Source organism: Numida meleagris, chromosome Z (assembly GCF_002078875.1).
Source record: "Numida meleagris isolate 19003 breed g44 Domestic line chromosome Z, NumMel1.0, whole genome shotgun sequence".
Classification (NCBI taxonomy): Eukaryota; Metazoa; Chordata; class Aves; order Galliformes; family Numididae; genus Numida; species Numida meleagris.
In genome coordinates this window covers 57,445,847-57,461,816 of record NC_034438.1, presented here as the reverse complement: position 1 = coordinate 57,461,816, position 15,970 = coordinate 57,445,847, and the positions used below count along the sequence as shown (strand labels likewise).

The window sequence follows — 15,970 nt, the reverse complement described above, 5'->3', positions numbered from 1 at the left end:
ACTTCAGTTTTTGGTGCTTTCCAGCTGCTGAGGAAATCCTTTCAAAGTTTTAAACCAACCCTGGACATAATTTGTTCTCAAAGGAGTATAAAAACTGTTGATTGTGGTGAGAGCACAACAAAAGACAGAAAACTTCTGTTTCTTATAAGTAATTCCTTAGTCAAAAACTGACCAATAAATACATCTTTGGTTCAATTTCCCTCCTATCTAAAATTGTCTGTTTCGAAGTATGCATTCTCTTTCACCAGAATGCAGTGGATCAGCAGGTGGTCAAGTGTAAACGTAGTGATTCTCTGGTAGAGACTTAAGTACTTCTGCTAATTTTGTCAAATTAATTTAATATATTCTCACTGTTATGCCTACGTTTTTCCTTGCTTTCTTTATCTGCACATGGCCTTTCCTGCAGGTTCAGGGGAGAAGATGCTAAGGTTAGTGTCCTTTCTTCTGTTCCTTCTAAATTTGCAGCTGCTGCTCTTTTAGTTGGGTTTGTGTGGGTTTTTTTTTTTTTAGCAGAAGACAGTTTCCTGATCTCACATACTTTTTCTGTGCAGGAGAGTAACACTTTCAGCTGTCCAACCAGGCTCACTTTTGGTACAGGTGTATGTGGTTAATCACAACAGGGCCTTTCATTTTGTGATGGTAACTTTAGGAAAAGAGAATCCTGATAGAGCAAGGAGGATGAGATCCCTGTAACTTGCATGGTGTTTTAGAAAGTGTGTTTCAAAATAACTTGTATTTCTCCAAATCTTAATTGATGTGGCTTCAATGGCACAATTAGTTTTGTTGACCTGGCTTCAACAGTTGGCTTTTGAGCAGAAAATGAAATACCAGTGAAGAAGTGATATGGCAACACAGTGGGCTTTTATGTGAAGATGTTTTCCAGTGTTATTACTGTTACATTATCAGTATGAATTTACTGTACAGTACAGGTCCACAGATACTCTTTTCTTTCCCTTTTAGGCTTTCAGACATGAAATAGCTTGTCTATTAAATGGAATTCTTGGAACCGTAGTGGATTATTGGATCATCTCAGGTTTGCTTATGGACAGAAATGTGTTTCATCAAATAGCTGATGATTTAGCACACTACATTGCCATTGCCTGTGATGGTGAGTGTTTGAAATGCATCTCAGAACCTTTTAATCAGATATTACTAAAGAAGCCCTAAATTAAAATTCCCAGTTTACATTCAAGTTATATTTTACTTTCTTTTGCAGCCATGCAGTTGTACAATGTGATGTATATGTATGCAGGAAACTCTGCTTTACTCTGTATATATCTGTGTGTATGTGGCAGGCTGTATGTCTGTTCCAAGCAAAGACCAAATAGCGCTGCTTTCCAATTAAAGTCCTTTTAAATAAATCTCTATAGGTATTAGTGTAGAATAGAAGACATGGATAAACATTGTCTTAGATAAAAAGAAATGACATGACTCAAACCAGTTGGGATATCCACTGCAGTATCTGTTGTTTCAGCATGTTGGGAAGAGGAACTCAACTGGACCAAGAAATAATATTAGGAAAACTATACAGTGTTTTTTTATTACATATTCAAAATTCATTTCCACCTTTTTTTTTAATATAAAATATTTGGAAAACTGTAACTCAGTTTTTCTAACTCTGTATCCTGATTTCAGTCATAATTTTCTCTAGAGACAGATGTGGGTAAGTTTCATTTAAAGTGCTGGTGCTTCTACCTGGACACTTGAAAATATATGTCCTGAAAAAAATTAAACTAAAATCTTAGTCTCTAGGCAAATAGTTCCACTCTGGTCTTTCTTAGGGAACATTATAACATTTCTTAGGCACACTATAATGTGCCTTAGATTAAAAACAATAACAAAAAAACAACAGATCAGTTGGACTTTATAGCACTTAAATCAATGAGGCTTTTAGTTCTGCAGCTATTGCAATGTGTCTAGGATTTTCCAGCTTTAATACATTACGAAAAATCTTGTAAATAAATTTCAGTATTACTTTCTTCACTTTCTTGCTTGCAAATGGAAAGTAGTGTTTTTATGTGCTTCTTAATCCATTCAGAGTATTCATGGAAAGAACATTCATAGTCTGTATATAAAGAATAAAAATTACTTGACTAATTGGTGATCTCTACAGCTCGCATTGGACCATAGCACTTAAAACATGAAAAATTATAGTCGAATTCTTGTGAGATTCTGTCAGTCTGGAGTAGAAGACATCTGTACTCTTAAAACTTGTTCTTCTGTTTCATTGTGTCAGTTGATAAGCTCCTATGTGCATTTCTCAGAAGTCCAACACTACATCAATACAGTATGCTTCGGTATCCACCATTCTGTTTCCTTCTCTAAAATCCAAAACGAAACAAAGCAAAAGAAAAAAAAAAAACAGGCCAAAGATAAGCCCAATGATAGGTACATCTGAAAAACACTGGAATTTGCATAAGGTCACTTTTAATATAGAATTCCTCTGCATAACTTAAACAGATCTTTTTTCTTCATGTAACATATTTTTTTACCTGAATTGTGTTTGTATTATGTCTTATGAAATTTTAAGGTAAATCACTTGCATAATTTCACTGAATGAATAATTTCAATCTCAAAATCAAGGTATAACTTTTAAAATATTGTATTTGTAGCATTTTTTAAGTGTTTGGCATTGTAAGAAGTGGTTCTTTACATTTTAAATGCAAAGATGACTGTTCTCTAAGTAGCTGGTCTTCTTATGAGGTGATATATAAGTATGTTTTAATAAGGCTATTTTGGTAAAGTTCATGGAGAATAACTTACAAATCTGCAATAGCAGAACCAAAAATCAGTAAGAGATATATTCTAGACAGCTATACATGTACAGGTTTGTATATTCTTATTTGAAGGCTCTTTCTCTTCTCTTTGCTGTCATCCAGATTTTTCAATATGTGATTTTAAAATGTTCATTTGTTCCATACCATCCCTCTGGCTTCAAATGTTTGTTGCTGAAGCAGTTTTTAAAAAAATGTGTTTACAAAGGAATGTAGCTATTTCTACAGAACCTCTTTCTCTTCAGAAAATAGTAAGTAACTCTTACACTCCTTAATAACCTAGCACTTAAGTACTTCAAAAATAATTAGATTAATTAAAGTCTTGGAAAATATCTTTCTTCTGTGGTGTAAAGTCATGTTCACTGCATTTACACTGTGGTGTAAAGGCATGTCCACTTCCACCTATGGGAACTGCTGAGTTTGTGTTTCTTTTTGCCTGAGAGCAGGGTTCAAAACAGTAGTGAAATTTTCTTGCTAAAGAATTGGTAACACCTCGTAAAATTAATCTGTTCATGTGCAACAATAATGAGAAGTCAAAATTAAAGATTCTTAAAGTAATCTTTGATGTGAATCATTTATTGCAATATTATATTTGTAATTAAGGAAAATGCAAAATATTGTGTAGTTTTTCAAGGATATTTTTTCCTTCAGATTTTTGAAGAGGTGACGACTGTCTATTATTCTGCTGCTAGATTCAGAATTTTATGATTCTGAACCACAGTATATTCCTATGAATTTGCCCTCTTAAAAACTTTCTCCTACTTGTAGATTTTATCTTGCCTTCAAGTCACAAACTGTGATAGCTTATTATGAAATACGAGTTGAATTTCTCAGAACCACAGTTACTGGCAGGGAGACCACATTCACAAATCAGGAAGACCACACAGGAATGACATGACATAATGTGGAGCCACTTTGCAGTAACATTAATACTAAAGACTAATGAGAATATGAAATTTGTAACTGTTGCTGTATCACCTAAAATTGTATAGGTAAAGTCAAAGAAAGACAAAGTTTAACTGTTACAAATTACTCCATACATAAGCTTTCTCAAACTTTACAGGAACTTATTCTGAACAGAGATCATTGTTTATTAATACGTTGTGTTTAAATAGAACTTGAACAAAAGACTGTCAGAATTTTAAAAATAAACAGCAAGATTAATATTTAACATATGTTGCCAACATATACGCAGCAGCAATTACTATTTTTAGTATTACCATGACTATTGATCACTCTCTGCTTCTACTTGAAAAAAAATTTTATGGAGCTTGAAAAAAATTCATGTGATTTTTGTGGCTTTCCTTGGCAGAACTATTCTTTCATTCTTGTCCCATACAGTAAATATCAACTATGGTCCAATTTTGCACGCTCTTGTCACACAGCATCTTATCAACTATATTTTTCAATATGTTCAAAGAGTGTTTTCCTACTCACTGTTGGTAATTGTACAGTGCAGGTAACAAGTCCCTCCACTGCAAGTGACATGCAGAATCTTTGGAGATCTGTTACATACTCAAAGCCTTCTTTAATGATCAGATACAATGATTGTATAATTTTTGAATCAATTCCCTCACTGGACTATCCAAAAAATTTGCATGGCTCTTTAAAAAGAGGTGTAAGGTTGGATTGGAAGCTCTGAATTGCTAGAAAGAAGCCAAAACTTCTACAAAGAGCACCTTAGAGCTAACTAACTAGCTTATTGCCTTCATAGTGTCAAAAAGCTTATTCCAAATCTCAATTTAGAAGGGTTGAAGGAGGGGAGTAATTCTTTGCCAGATTGCTCCCTGCGTTTTGCTTCCTGGACTGGGAGAAGAAGGCTAGTACATACTTCCATTAAGAAGCTTAGAATCAATTAGCTTTGCTTCAATCTAATGTCCAGCTGAAGAGGCAAAAATCTCAGCTACGGAAAAAAAGGAAATCTAAAATTTTCCATTTTCCAGACACCTCACTCACCACTGAGGCCAGCTTACAGGAGTGAATTACAACAGTATTAAAAAAAAAAATGCAGAGATGACATTAAGCAATCTGTACGTGCATACATCATGTAAGGATCATGTTTTTAAAAACTAAGCTGCAACAGTATGTGGGTGGTAGATGACTGGTTTACATGAAGTACAACAGAAAAGACTACATTACAAAGTTACTGAAAATGTTACTTTTGCAACAGGTTGGTCCCTATTTTCTTGCTTTGCAAGAGGTAGGGATGTGTGAGACAAGAGAGGTACATAAAGCAAAGAAAATAGGCCACTGGCCACGCCCCGCATCTCAAAGGGCATTACAGATGCTAAGTGGTGATGAGCAGAACCAAGTCAAAGTGCTGCTTGATCTACCGTAAGTAATGCCTATAACATCACCAGTTTTATTCTGCTTTGGGGGACAGCTTCTGACCTGACACATTTCTTGAACTTTATATGACCTGTTTTGTTGTCTACAAATTACTACAACTGACAGAAAGCTCAATTTTAAACCTGTAACACCTCCGGGCTGGGGTTCCCCCTTCCTTCCCATTCCTCCATCTCAACATATGCAAACAGAAGTAGTTATATTTTCCCAATATTTGATGTAAAGGATACACAGATAAGTTGAACAATCCACAAGATTACCTTTTAAAAAAGTTTAATGATAGATAATTTAATTTTATCGCTGTTTTAAATGCAGTTAAATGACATGGTAATTATGTCATTAGGACATTTTAGAAACAACTCTGAAAAGCATAGATCTAAGTATGATGTTTATACGCTGTAAAGGCACTAAGTACATATGTAAAATATACGCAATAGTGATTTTACATGTGTCCCCTTAGCTCTCTTTTCAGAGGGAGTAAGTGCTGTACAAGGAAGAAAGCCAAGGCTTCAGACACCAAAGAGAATTGTTCCCCTTTGGCTGAAGAGGTGAATTTTTACAGGAGAAATGCTAAAGGTATTCTATATATCTGATTTATGTTACGGACTTTATATGGTTAGAATTGAGAGTTTCAGGTTTAAAAATCTTGACCTTACGAATGCTGGGCCAAAATGATGGCTTATGTCCAAGAATTATTTTCTTATGGTTCTTGTTCCTTTTCTTCAAGGTCTGTTTGAAAGGAAGAATTGTATATATGGTGGAATAAAGCTGCCTTCTTCATTCCCCTCCCCCCTCAGATATTAAATACAGTGTACAGCTTGTGTGAGCTCATTCCAGTCTTGCCCGTCTTACTTTGCTAATCCACCTCAACCTGTGCTTGGTAGGATCAACGTCTTGTGATTTGAAAGTATAATTCAGTCTTCACCGCTTTCAGTCCTAGACATTTTGTGAACAAAGAGAGAGGAGTATGCTATGTTACATAGCTGTGTTAAGCATATGGACTGTTTTCTTCCAGGCATTCAGCCCAGACTATGAAAGGCATTTGGCTTTTGTCTTAGCTATACTGGAACCCAAGTACCTAAGGAATAAAACAGCACTGCAGTAATTCATTCAGTTCCTACTTATTACACAAATCTAATAAATTGTGCTTTACATGAGGCTTTACCTCAACAGAATGGCTTGTTAGAACTACTTTTTCTCATCTTTATCATCAGAAATTTATCTATATCACTTAAAATACACCTATATGAATCATGACACCCAGGCTTAGAAAAATCTGGCAAAAGCAACCCAGGATTGTTCAAAAAATTATAATCAGAATTGTATCACAAACACTGAAGGAGAAAAAAAACTCACTCTCTTTTGGGATTTAAGAGCGCTCAGTAGCAGAGCCAGACCATGCATTTTTAAAATTGGTTCGCTTTGTCTTTATTGCTTTTGCAAGTAAAATTGATGTGAATTATTACAGGCTGACTTCTAGAAAGAAAAGTGAGCTGAAGGGCTGGGGCAAAAAAACAAACAAACAAAAAAAAACCCCAACAACAAAAAAGCTTTTTTTTCTACTCTTTCCCTGCCAAAATTTAAGCAGTATCCAGTGTTGGAAGAATGACCATGGAGGTGACAGATTTATATAATGAAGGTATTGATATAAAAAAATACACTATATTAATCTTATTGCAAATGCCGAGAGATTTAGCCTGAGATATTTTTCATTTCTAAGATGTTTGTTGCATCATCTTTCATCTGGCATCAAGATTCTTCTCTGGCTCTTGTTCAAACCTAATCATGTAGTGAAAGCAAAACAGTGTTCAGAATGGGTCTGAAGTTTTTATCATGGAGAGGCTAATGGTGTCTTTACATACAAGCAGCAGTTCTCAGTTTCTTGCTGTTCAATTTTTCACACTTCAGCTTTATGTGATACTAAGGCTTCGGATTTTTTTTCAGAGGACTTTCTTTTTTTATTATTATTATTAGGACCCCTTCATTTATTTCTCCCTCTTTCCCCCCTCCCTTGCTACTGTAGCCAAGTCAGCCAGCCTATTGAGAAACAGCAAACCATCTGTTAACGGATTTGAAGTTCTGAATTATACTTGAGTGTGTAGAGGCACTCGTGCTTAGCCAGAAACATTCATTTGAATTAAGCTATAAATGCTGTGTAAAAAGAACCATACATTTTAACGTAGGTTCATGAATAAATTTAAGGGAGGGCAACTGCACTCTTAAGTTTTATTGCTTCAAAACCCAGTATTTTTGGTGTTCTGTGATCACTTGGTGCTTTTATGGTGTGATTGAAGCTTTAAACCTTGAACTGAGGGGATATAATTCCTGTGTTAAACCATTTGCAATACAATTTCATTGCTGGATCTCTGGTGGAACAGAAGCTCTGTGGGTTGTGTGTTTTCTTTCTTTTTTTTTTTTTTTTTTTTTTTGAATTTTCTTAAAAGATGGTTAAACAGGATAAAGGAAAATCTTACTCATTATTGAATTTTCTGGCTTATAGCCAGGTCTCCCAGTTCCAGGGCACTTTGATTTTTTTCTTTAGTTGCTATCTTGCCTAGTCTAGTGTAATCTATTAATTTTTTATGGTAGGACAGACAGCCCTGCATGGAGCTTGCATAAGAAACAAAGTGGAGAGATTGATTCAGCTTCTCTCTTCCCCTGGAATAGACATTAATTCTAAAGGTAAGTTATTCATTTTCTCTACAGAACTAAGAAATTAAGCCAGATAAAGAACTGTATTAATATACTTCTGGGAATACAGTTTGTATTTATACTGTGAACACTGCCTGCATTATTCTAAATAATGCAAAATAAGGAATTCATAGCAGAAATGGCTGGAAGGTTAATTTATAGCTGAAATGTGTTTTAACATCACATTTGCTGCCAATTTTTTAAAATACCAGTTAATTTTTATCAGATGTTTTTCAGTTTATCACTGTGACCGTAATGAATACTAAAAAGTAAACTGTTTAGCTGTCTAATGAGTTACATTATTAACATTTTAATACTACTTCTGCTGTTTTAAAACTTCCCTTGATTTATAATTCAGACTATGCTGGCTGGACGCCTTTGCATGAAGCCTGTAACCATGGCAGCACAGTGTGTGTCAGTGAAATTTTGCAGCGTTGTCCAGAGGTAGACCTGCTCAGTCAAGTGGACGGGGTGACTCCTTTGCATGATGCACTGTCAAATGGACATGTAGAAATTGGCAAGCTGCTGCTTCAGCATGGGGGTGAGTGCATTTATGCTAACCTGGTTTAAGGAAATTACCCTGTTCTGAAGGCATATGAAGTTTGCAGCGCTTTGATTAATAGTTATGTAAAATAAAGTGTTATTATAAAATATTTATTTTAAAACATTTTTAAGCCAAGCTGTCTTGGTCACAATAAAAATATTACTGTTCTTACACTTATCTTGATCAGCTGAATATGAAATTAATGAGGGATTTCACTTTTTTTTCCCAATGTGATAATGTTTTTATTCTGCATTTTATTCCATTTGCATTGTAACTATATCCTCCAAAGTAACTAATGAAGATGAAGATTACCTAGTAACCAAACAGAGTTAAGGATTTTCTTTTATTTTGATCTATTTTTACCATAATGCAAAAATAGATCAGTACATCTTTATGTAATCACATATTTCAATAGAAAGTTATTCAGCATTTATGAAAGTTAATGTGGTGGTCTTTGAAGAACACAACTAGCTTGGTAATCAGTTTAAGAAAGGAATCTATATTGTAATTGTGGTAACTGCTGTTGAAGGATAGTAGTGGGAGGGATGTCTTAGTTTCTAAGAAAAATACATTGTCCTTTAGGCAGACACACAGTAAATATTTTGAACAATATTTTTTGTTTAGTGTCAGGAAACTTGTTGTATCTTGTTTTGAAATATCCTGTATCAATATAATTAACATGTTGGGTTTTTTTAGATAAAAGATTGATCTTGGATATCAACTCTTTCTTCTTTTAATTTGTTTACTAAAATGACTATTTGCAGTATCTTTACTGTTGACCTACTGTGTCAATTTAATGTCTTGCATGATATGCTGAGTCTAAACTTTTTCAATAAAAATCATTCTGTTTATAGCCTTAAGGTAAAACAATACACTGTATTTAGATGGCCTATTACTTAATTAAGCTACAGAAACAAAATTTTATTTCATTCTTGGCAGACAACCCTTTGTATTTACAGTCTTCTCCTGCCCCCTAAAGGCTTTTTCTGTCTGTTTGCAAGCACTGGCTCATGATCGATACATTCCTCTGCAGTTCTACCTCTCTGTGTTTGCTGAGCTTGAGTTCTGGAGCTCCCAGGTGTTTTATGTATCTACTGAACCATGCATCTGACATGCCAAGCCAATACCTGGGCTCAGTTCCATCGGTCTAAGAGATGCAATAGCCAATACTGCTGTAAGCCCAGGTCCTCAATTGGAAATGGCATTGCACTGACAGATGTGCATTTTTCCTTGGCTGTTGTGAAGAATAGGTAGTGGATGATCCTGTTGTCCTAGGGGAAGAGCTCTACTTGCACTTGCATTCATCAAAGTTTTCTGGCAACTATAAGGCTGCGTGCACCCTTATCTTTGCCTTTGTCACACTCTGTGTTTTGGCCTGTCAAGTAGCTGACAAGACTATGGTAGAAAGCATGTTACCCATTCAGTCTGGATTTAGTCAGCTCAGTAACTTAGAGTACATCTCTGCAATAGCTTCTTTCGTTTCTTTCTCTAAAAAAGTCCTTAACTTGCAAAAGTTAATTATTTTTTATAATCAACATAACTTCAATCATAGCAAAGCTAAAACCTCTTGTACAGATATGTTGTGTGCTGAATTACCCTTAGTAATTAAAATACGTTTCTGAAAACATATTAAAGTTATAAAATTGCATCATTGCTTTAGAGTAGCAACCCAGATTTGCATAAGCAGATTTATGTTGTTTTCACCTTTGAAAAGCATAATCTATAGCTATATTGCTTCAACCCACTTCATTTTTTTATGTGGCTTTTTTAAAAATTACAATACATACGTAAACTGTTTAAGTATTAATAGCTCCATTGTACTAATAAACCGGAAATGTTGAAAGAATTTACTATAATCTGAACAAGTAAAAAACATCTCATTTACTTACTTCAAAGCTACTTATTATGGTAATTAATTTTTTGCAGAGATCTACATGGACTGAATTTGTACCTTAGTTAAGGAAAACTAGGCTTCCTGGTTTACCTTTTTGCATAGCCTAATACAAGGTTGGCCACACCACCCAGGAAGGTGAAATAAAGACCATCAGAATAAATTGCCTTTAATTTTCAGACAGTGTCAGCAAATAAACTAGCCTGTAAAATGCTTGATCATGTGCATCAGTAATAACATTAACTAACTTTTTACATTTTCTATGTATTGCAACTTGAAATTTTAGGATAAGGTATGTTTGAATTTCTTTTACAGTTCTATAATAATCATTCATTTTCAGCATAGCAAAGCCCGGAAGAAAACTAAAACAATGATGTCATAAAGAAACTGTTACAGGGGTTTTCTCTGCATGTTCTAGGTTGTGTTGCCAATGTCTACCTCATCAGTTGCATCAACGTAACTTAGTACAAAAATGAATTTAAACAGACTCCTAGTTTCTGGCAAAAAGAAAAAATCAACTCAAAACAGTACAATGTTGCTCAGCTGCCAAATAGAACATGCTATTTTTAATAATATTTGTATTTTTCCTACAGGACCAGTCCTTCTACGGCAGAGGGACTCCAATGGAAAACTGCCACTGGATTATGTTCAGTCTCTATCAGTAAAACAAGAACTTCTGAACATTGTTCATCCAGGAGAGAAAATTGAAAGCTTCTGTGAACACATGCAACAAGATTTCAGCAGTCAGCAGAGAGAATTCTGGTTGATTTTATTTAACAAGATGCTGCTCAATTTTTGTTCTGTTTATAATCTGTTTTCACCATTTACTTTAACCCTCAGAGAGGTAGCTTGTTCAGGCATGCTTCCAGTAATGACTGCTGATAGCCATAAGATGAAAAGTACATTTCCCACACACTGGTTAGTAGATGCATACTTCAGAGAGCTAGAAACTTTTCAAAAGCTACCACAGTTTACTGAAGAGGTATCTGCATACACTTGTGCTTTTCCTGGAGAACAGATGAAGGCTTTATTAGCAACTCTGGAAACTGTGGTAAAGGCAAATCAGCTCTTTGCTTAAATCCTTTCCGTAGGTAGCTTCCATAACCAGTTATATTGGTTAAATCTTGACTGCTAACCATTGGTATTTGGCTGATACTTTTTCTGGTAACTGAAGAAGTACAGTTTTCACAGCCCTGCATGTTATTATCCCCCATTACATCAATACTTTCTTCTAGTGGGACCTGGAAGTCAGATGCATTGATTCAGTGCAATTTTTAGGCAAAATTTGTCCACTCACAACACCTTCTAATTGACAGACAGCTCTGGATGCCTGACAGCACTTCAGGAGGGTGCTGTGTTGTTTGTGCTAAATTAATCTTTGTTTTTTCTTTTTTGGAAATCTTTGTCACCGGTCTTGTGCCATAGTTCAGTTTGGTTTCTAAAGGTAGAGCCCCTAAGTTAAACTGAGTTAACACACTATAACAAGCAGCTTTTCCTTTAGCAAAGTGCATGCCTACATAGTTTACTGTGTTTTAACAAAACCAATATTCTAACTATCTCTCAGTAAACAAAAACGTAGGGAAAACAAATATCTTCTCTGCATCTTACTTAACCTCATCTTGCAAAAGTTAAAGTCCTGTAAAATTGAAACCAGAAGACAATAAAACTGTATTTACAGAATCAGTGTAGTAGCATTTCCCTTGTCTTTGTTAGTTTGGTAGCACACAAAGATGCACCAGGGCACTGATGGTCATATTTGTTTATGCAGACCAACCTGAGTCTGGCCCAGACACTGGGGTTTTATTTGGCACTCCAGTGGGTGTCACTGACTGGAGCTTTACAATGATCAGGACATCTTCGTGCCTCCCAGGCCAGTGATGCTGTAAAGGACCAAATGCGCCTTCAGCATGACTGATCATGTCACTGCCTGTGCTCTGACTCATGCTGGCTTGCTGTGTTTTGATAAATCCAGTACACTGGCGGTGCATGAAGTCATCTTGGTAACACCCCTGGGATTCCTCTGATGCAGATGCTGGTAGTAGTAGTGGTATAAATCTAGCTGTGTTGGCAGGGGAATTTACTAAGGATTAGGCAAGACAGTTAAGTATGCACTGGGCATCAGATTCTGACACTAAGTATGAATCTCCTTAAAAATTACAGCCCATTTAATGTGAGAATTTTGTTCTCCGTTTTGTGAATACAGGCAAACTACACATGATAAATCCTCTAAACTAATCCTCTAACCTAATTTAGCATTGTATGCTACATATTCTATCAGATGGTCCTTTTAATTAATTAAGAAATAGAGAAAATCCTGTGCTTTTCTTTAAAGGTATTGAGGCTCCTGCAGCCGCTGGGCCGTATAATTGTGCTGCATGAGGTTGGCGGTGTGGAAAAGTTGCGTATTTTGGAGAGCTCTTGTCACAGATTTATACAGCAATGACCATTCTTCCTGCTGTGCATCATTGTAGAGATCTGGTACAAATTTAGTTCAGGCTACAATCTGAGAAGATACACTTCTAGTGGAAGATTAACTTTTCCCTTCCTAAGAGAGAGAAGGAAATGCTGCTTTAGAATAAGGACAACTGATTTATTTTTTCTAATGGATTCGGTAAAAGATCAGGAGTAATTCAAAATCTTAGCCTTCAGAAGAAAGGTACTAATTAGCAACGTTTCCAGTTCCTCTATAGTAGCAATTTATAATATTTAAAAAAAAGAACCTTAAAAGAAAGGGTGTGGATAATAGCTGCTTCTGAAATTGATGTTGCTTGACTAGAGGGAATAAGTTACATCGATGCAGCTGGCTCGCAGCACATTAAAACTTCCATTTAGCCTTTCTGCAGCAGAGATATATGATCTCACAGCAATTAATCTACTGAAGATGCTTGGACTGGGTTGGTCTTTGAGCCAGACCTTCTTTACAAATGTTCAGTGTTTATTAATGACCTATTATTATTTTTATGTGTGCACGCAGAACAGCCTGCTCTGGTAGAATAGAAGGCCAGTTCATATTGCATTTGTTTCTGTTTGTGCCCTTTTGCTTTTCCTACAGTGAAATAGCTGGAGTTAAAAAGCAGCACTCAGACAGCTTTTGTTCTGTGTGAGGTGAACTAACAACAAACTTCAGTATTCCCTGTTGCAGGATGTGATGAAAGAAATACTGTGCACATACTTTGTAAGGAATTCAAAGTATGCTGGCCATATTGAAATTTTCTTTAATTACATCATAATATTCCACATCTAACTAACTCAGATACTATTGATGTACAATATCAGCCTTTAGTTATATGGTGGCACTATTTTTCCCTAATGTTCTATTAGTTTGTGTAAGGATCACATATTATGCTCTTAACAGAGATCAGTTTTATACATTTTCAGTTTTAGGTATAATTGTTTGCAGACTCCATATCCTTGAAAAATCTTAAGTAGTTCTCTGTCATATTTCTCAGACATAAGATTGTGTGCTTCATCTCATTCATTATAGAGCACCTATGCTCTTTCAGAACAGCAAAACTTTCTTGTTAAATCATGATTGCAATGAAGTGAGCTCTGTTAAGTGATTAAACTGTCTCCCTTTAAAATCCCTCCCTGTTTTGCAAGCCAGGGGGCTTCACAAGGGCTTATCCTCAGCCAACGTCAGTTTCTCAGGCCTTTAGTAAGTTCCTTTGTGTACTCCACCTCTAGCATGCAGCTGCAGAACGCCACTGTTACATATACAGACACAAAGTACTGCCCAGAGAGGTGAGTGCTTGCTGGCAGCATGATGCTAGGTAAAAGCAAAATAGGCACAGCACACTGTGATGTGCAGTCAGGAATTATAGTGGCATGCAGAGTTGTTGCTAAAACCTCAAAAGTTGACAGAAAGGAGCAGAATTACACCAAATTTCAGTTTTACAGTTTCTCTGATGCATATCTGTTGTTTTCACAGCACTGGCTTTACTGGACACAGGTATGTGAAGGATGAACTTTGTGTGCAAAGTGATCAGTGATATCTGTAAAGACATTTTCCTGAGTGTTTCTTATATTTCAAAATGTGGCTCATAGCAAATAAATGACCAAAGATGGCATACAAACAGTGCCTTGGGAGTTTTGCTGTTGTTTTATTGTTCTTTAGGAACAAAGCTTAGCTCACATAGCTTAAATATTGCTGTGGTTTTGATACGCATTGAAAGTTTCTTATTGAAAAGTCTCTCAGACTTCAATGCCAGTGCTTCCTTCTTCAGGTTGAATATTACATACAATTTCTTCTCAGAAGAGTGGTGATGCAGTAGCACAGGCTGCCCAGGGAGGTGGAGAAGTCACCATCTCTGGTGGTGTTCAAGAGCTGTGTGGATGTGGCACTGAGGGATGTGGTCAGTGGGCATGGTGGGGATGGACGGACCATTGACTAAATGATCTTAGTGGTCTTTTCCAAACTTAATGATTCTGTGATTCTATGATTCTTTAAAATACATAACTCCAAACAGTGCTGAAGCTCTTTTCTACATCATGTTGCTAAATTTCTGCATAGATAAAGGGCAGTTCCATAAATGCTCTCTGCAGAGTTAACAGCAGCCCCCTGCTTCAATGCCCTTTGCCTGTGTGTTTGTTTTGAGCCCTTTGGCTGTAGCATCACGCCATGGTCCTCTGTAGCCAAGAGCAGTGAAGTCAGAGCAACTCATCTGCATTTGTTGGCAGGTATGTGTATGGCACTCATCCTACAGACCTACATTCAGCTTTAGCTGGCTGTATGGAAAAGTTTTTTTTCTTTTTTTTAAACCGGGATTCCAATTCAGGGACTGAGCAGATCTATCTGTGTGAGTGGCCATTTCATCACCTCCTGCGCCACGTACAAATGTCAGTGCAAATGGTTGTGTTTGATCCACCGGTGGAGCAATATGCCAGTCCCAGTGCCAGCCCCAGCGGAACACCGTGGGAACATTTCCTGTTTGGTGATTATTCCCCACTGAAAACTCTTTAAAGTCTGTCAAATAGATAACTTCTTTTTTAATCTGTGAAATGTATGCTAGATAATCCTATACTGTATTAATCATCAAAATGTAATATACAAAGATCCTTACAAGTTCATAAATCTGTCACCATGTTTACTGGGATGTGAAATGATGCTTCTTCAGGAAAACTGATCTAAAAATTGCACTTTACCAAACATTCGGTGCTGCTGTAATATTCAGATGGAGATTGTGAAAATGCACCCAATTCATCAACCAATCTCTGTGAAGAAAAGGTTACAGAATTAGGCTGGCCTGAGAAGTAGCTTTAAGTCAGGATATTAAGAGCTACTTTTGAAGTAGCAAGTTTTAGGCAGTTCTAGGAATGCAGAAACGCCTTTTCCTGGACAAAAGGCTGAACTGAGGACTGCTGAGCCATGCGTCCTGCAGGCAGGGAGACCTGGCAGAAGGTGAAGGGGGAAAGCTGCAGCTCAGGTAATGCTCCACAGAGGGCTTCTCATCTGCGAACCAGGTGCTGGGGGAGGATGATTGAATTTCTCCAAAAATAATCAGAAATGTTGAAAAACAATACTTCTGTGTGCCTATGCTGAGGGTAATATTCATTTAAAAGGTAAATCAGACTGTTTTGTCAGTTTTTCACAACACCAGGAATTATGATTGCTGCCCACAGCCAAAGGGACTGCTGGGAAGAGGACAGAGGACAGAGATCACTGAGCAAAAGCACTGCACTGCTGCCTGGCAGGGAAACCAAGACCCACCTCCCCAGAGCTCTTTC

General features: G+C 36.5%; 1 protein-coding gene across 2 annotated transcripts in view; it reads left to right on the top strand.

Moving 5' to 3' along the window:
• SLF1 (SMC5-SMC6 complex localization factor 1) overlaps nucleotides 1-14,319 on the top strand; it is a 44,789-nt gene extending 30,470 nt beyond the window's left edge. For both annotated transcript variants that reach the window (XM_021379717.1, XM_021379716.1), the window contains exons 12-18: nucleotides 961-1,108; nucleotides 2,880-3,025; nucleotides 4,945-5,108; nucleotides 5,581-5,696; nucleotides 7,710-7,802; nucleotides 8,170-8,352; nucleotides 10,840-14,319. In XM_021379717.1, the coding sequence (XP_021235392.1) occupies nucleotides 961-1,108; nucleotides 2,880-3,025; nucleotides 4,945-5,108; nucleotides 5,581-5,696; nucleotides 7,710-7,802; nucleotides 8,170-8,352; nucleotides 10,840-11,324 (1,335 nt within the window). In that variant the 3' untranslated portion in view covers nucleotides 11,325-14,319. The remainder of the gene's footprint in view (nucleotides 1-960; nucleotides 1,109-2,879; nucleotides 3,026-4,944; nucleotides 5,109-5,580; nucleotides 5,697-7,709; nucleotides 7,803-8,169; nucleotides 8,353-10,839) is intronic.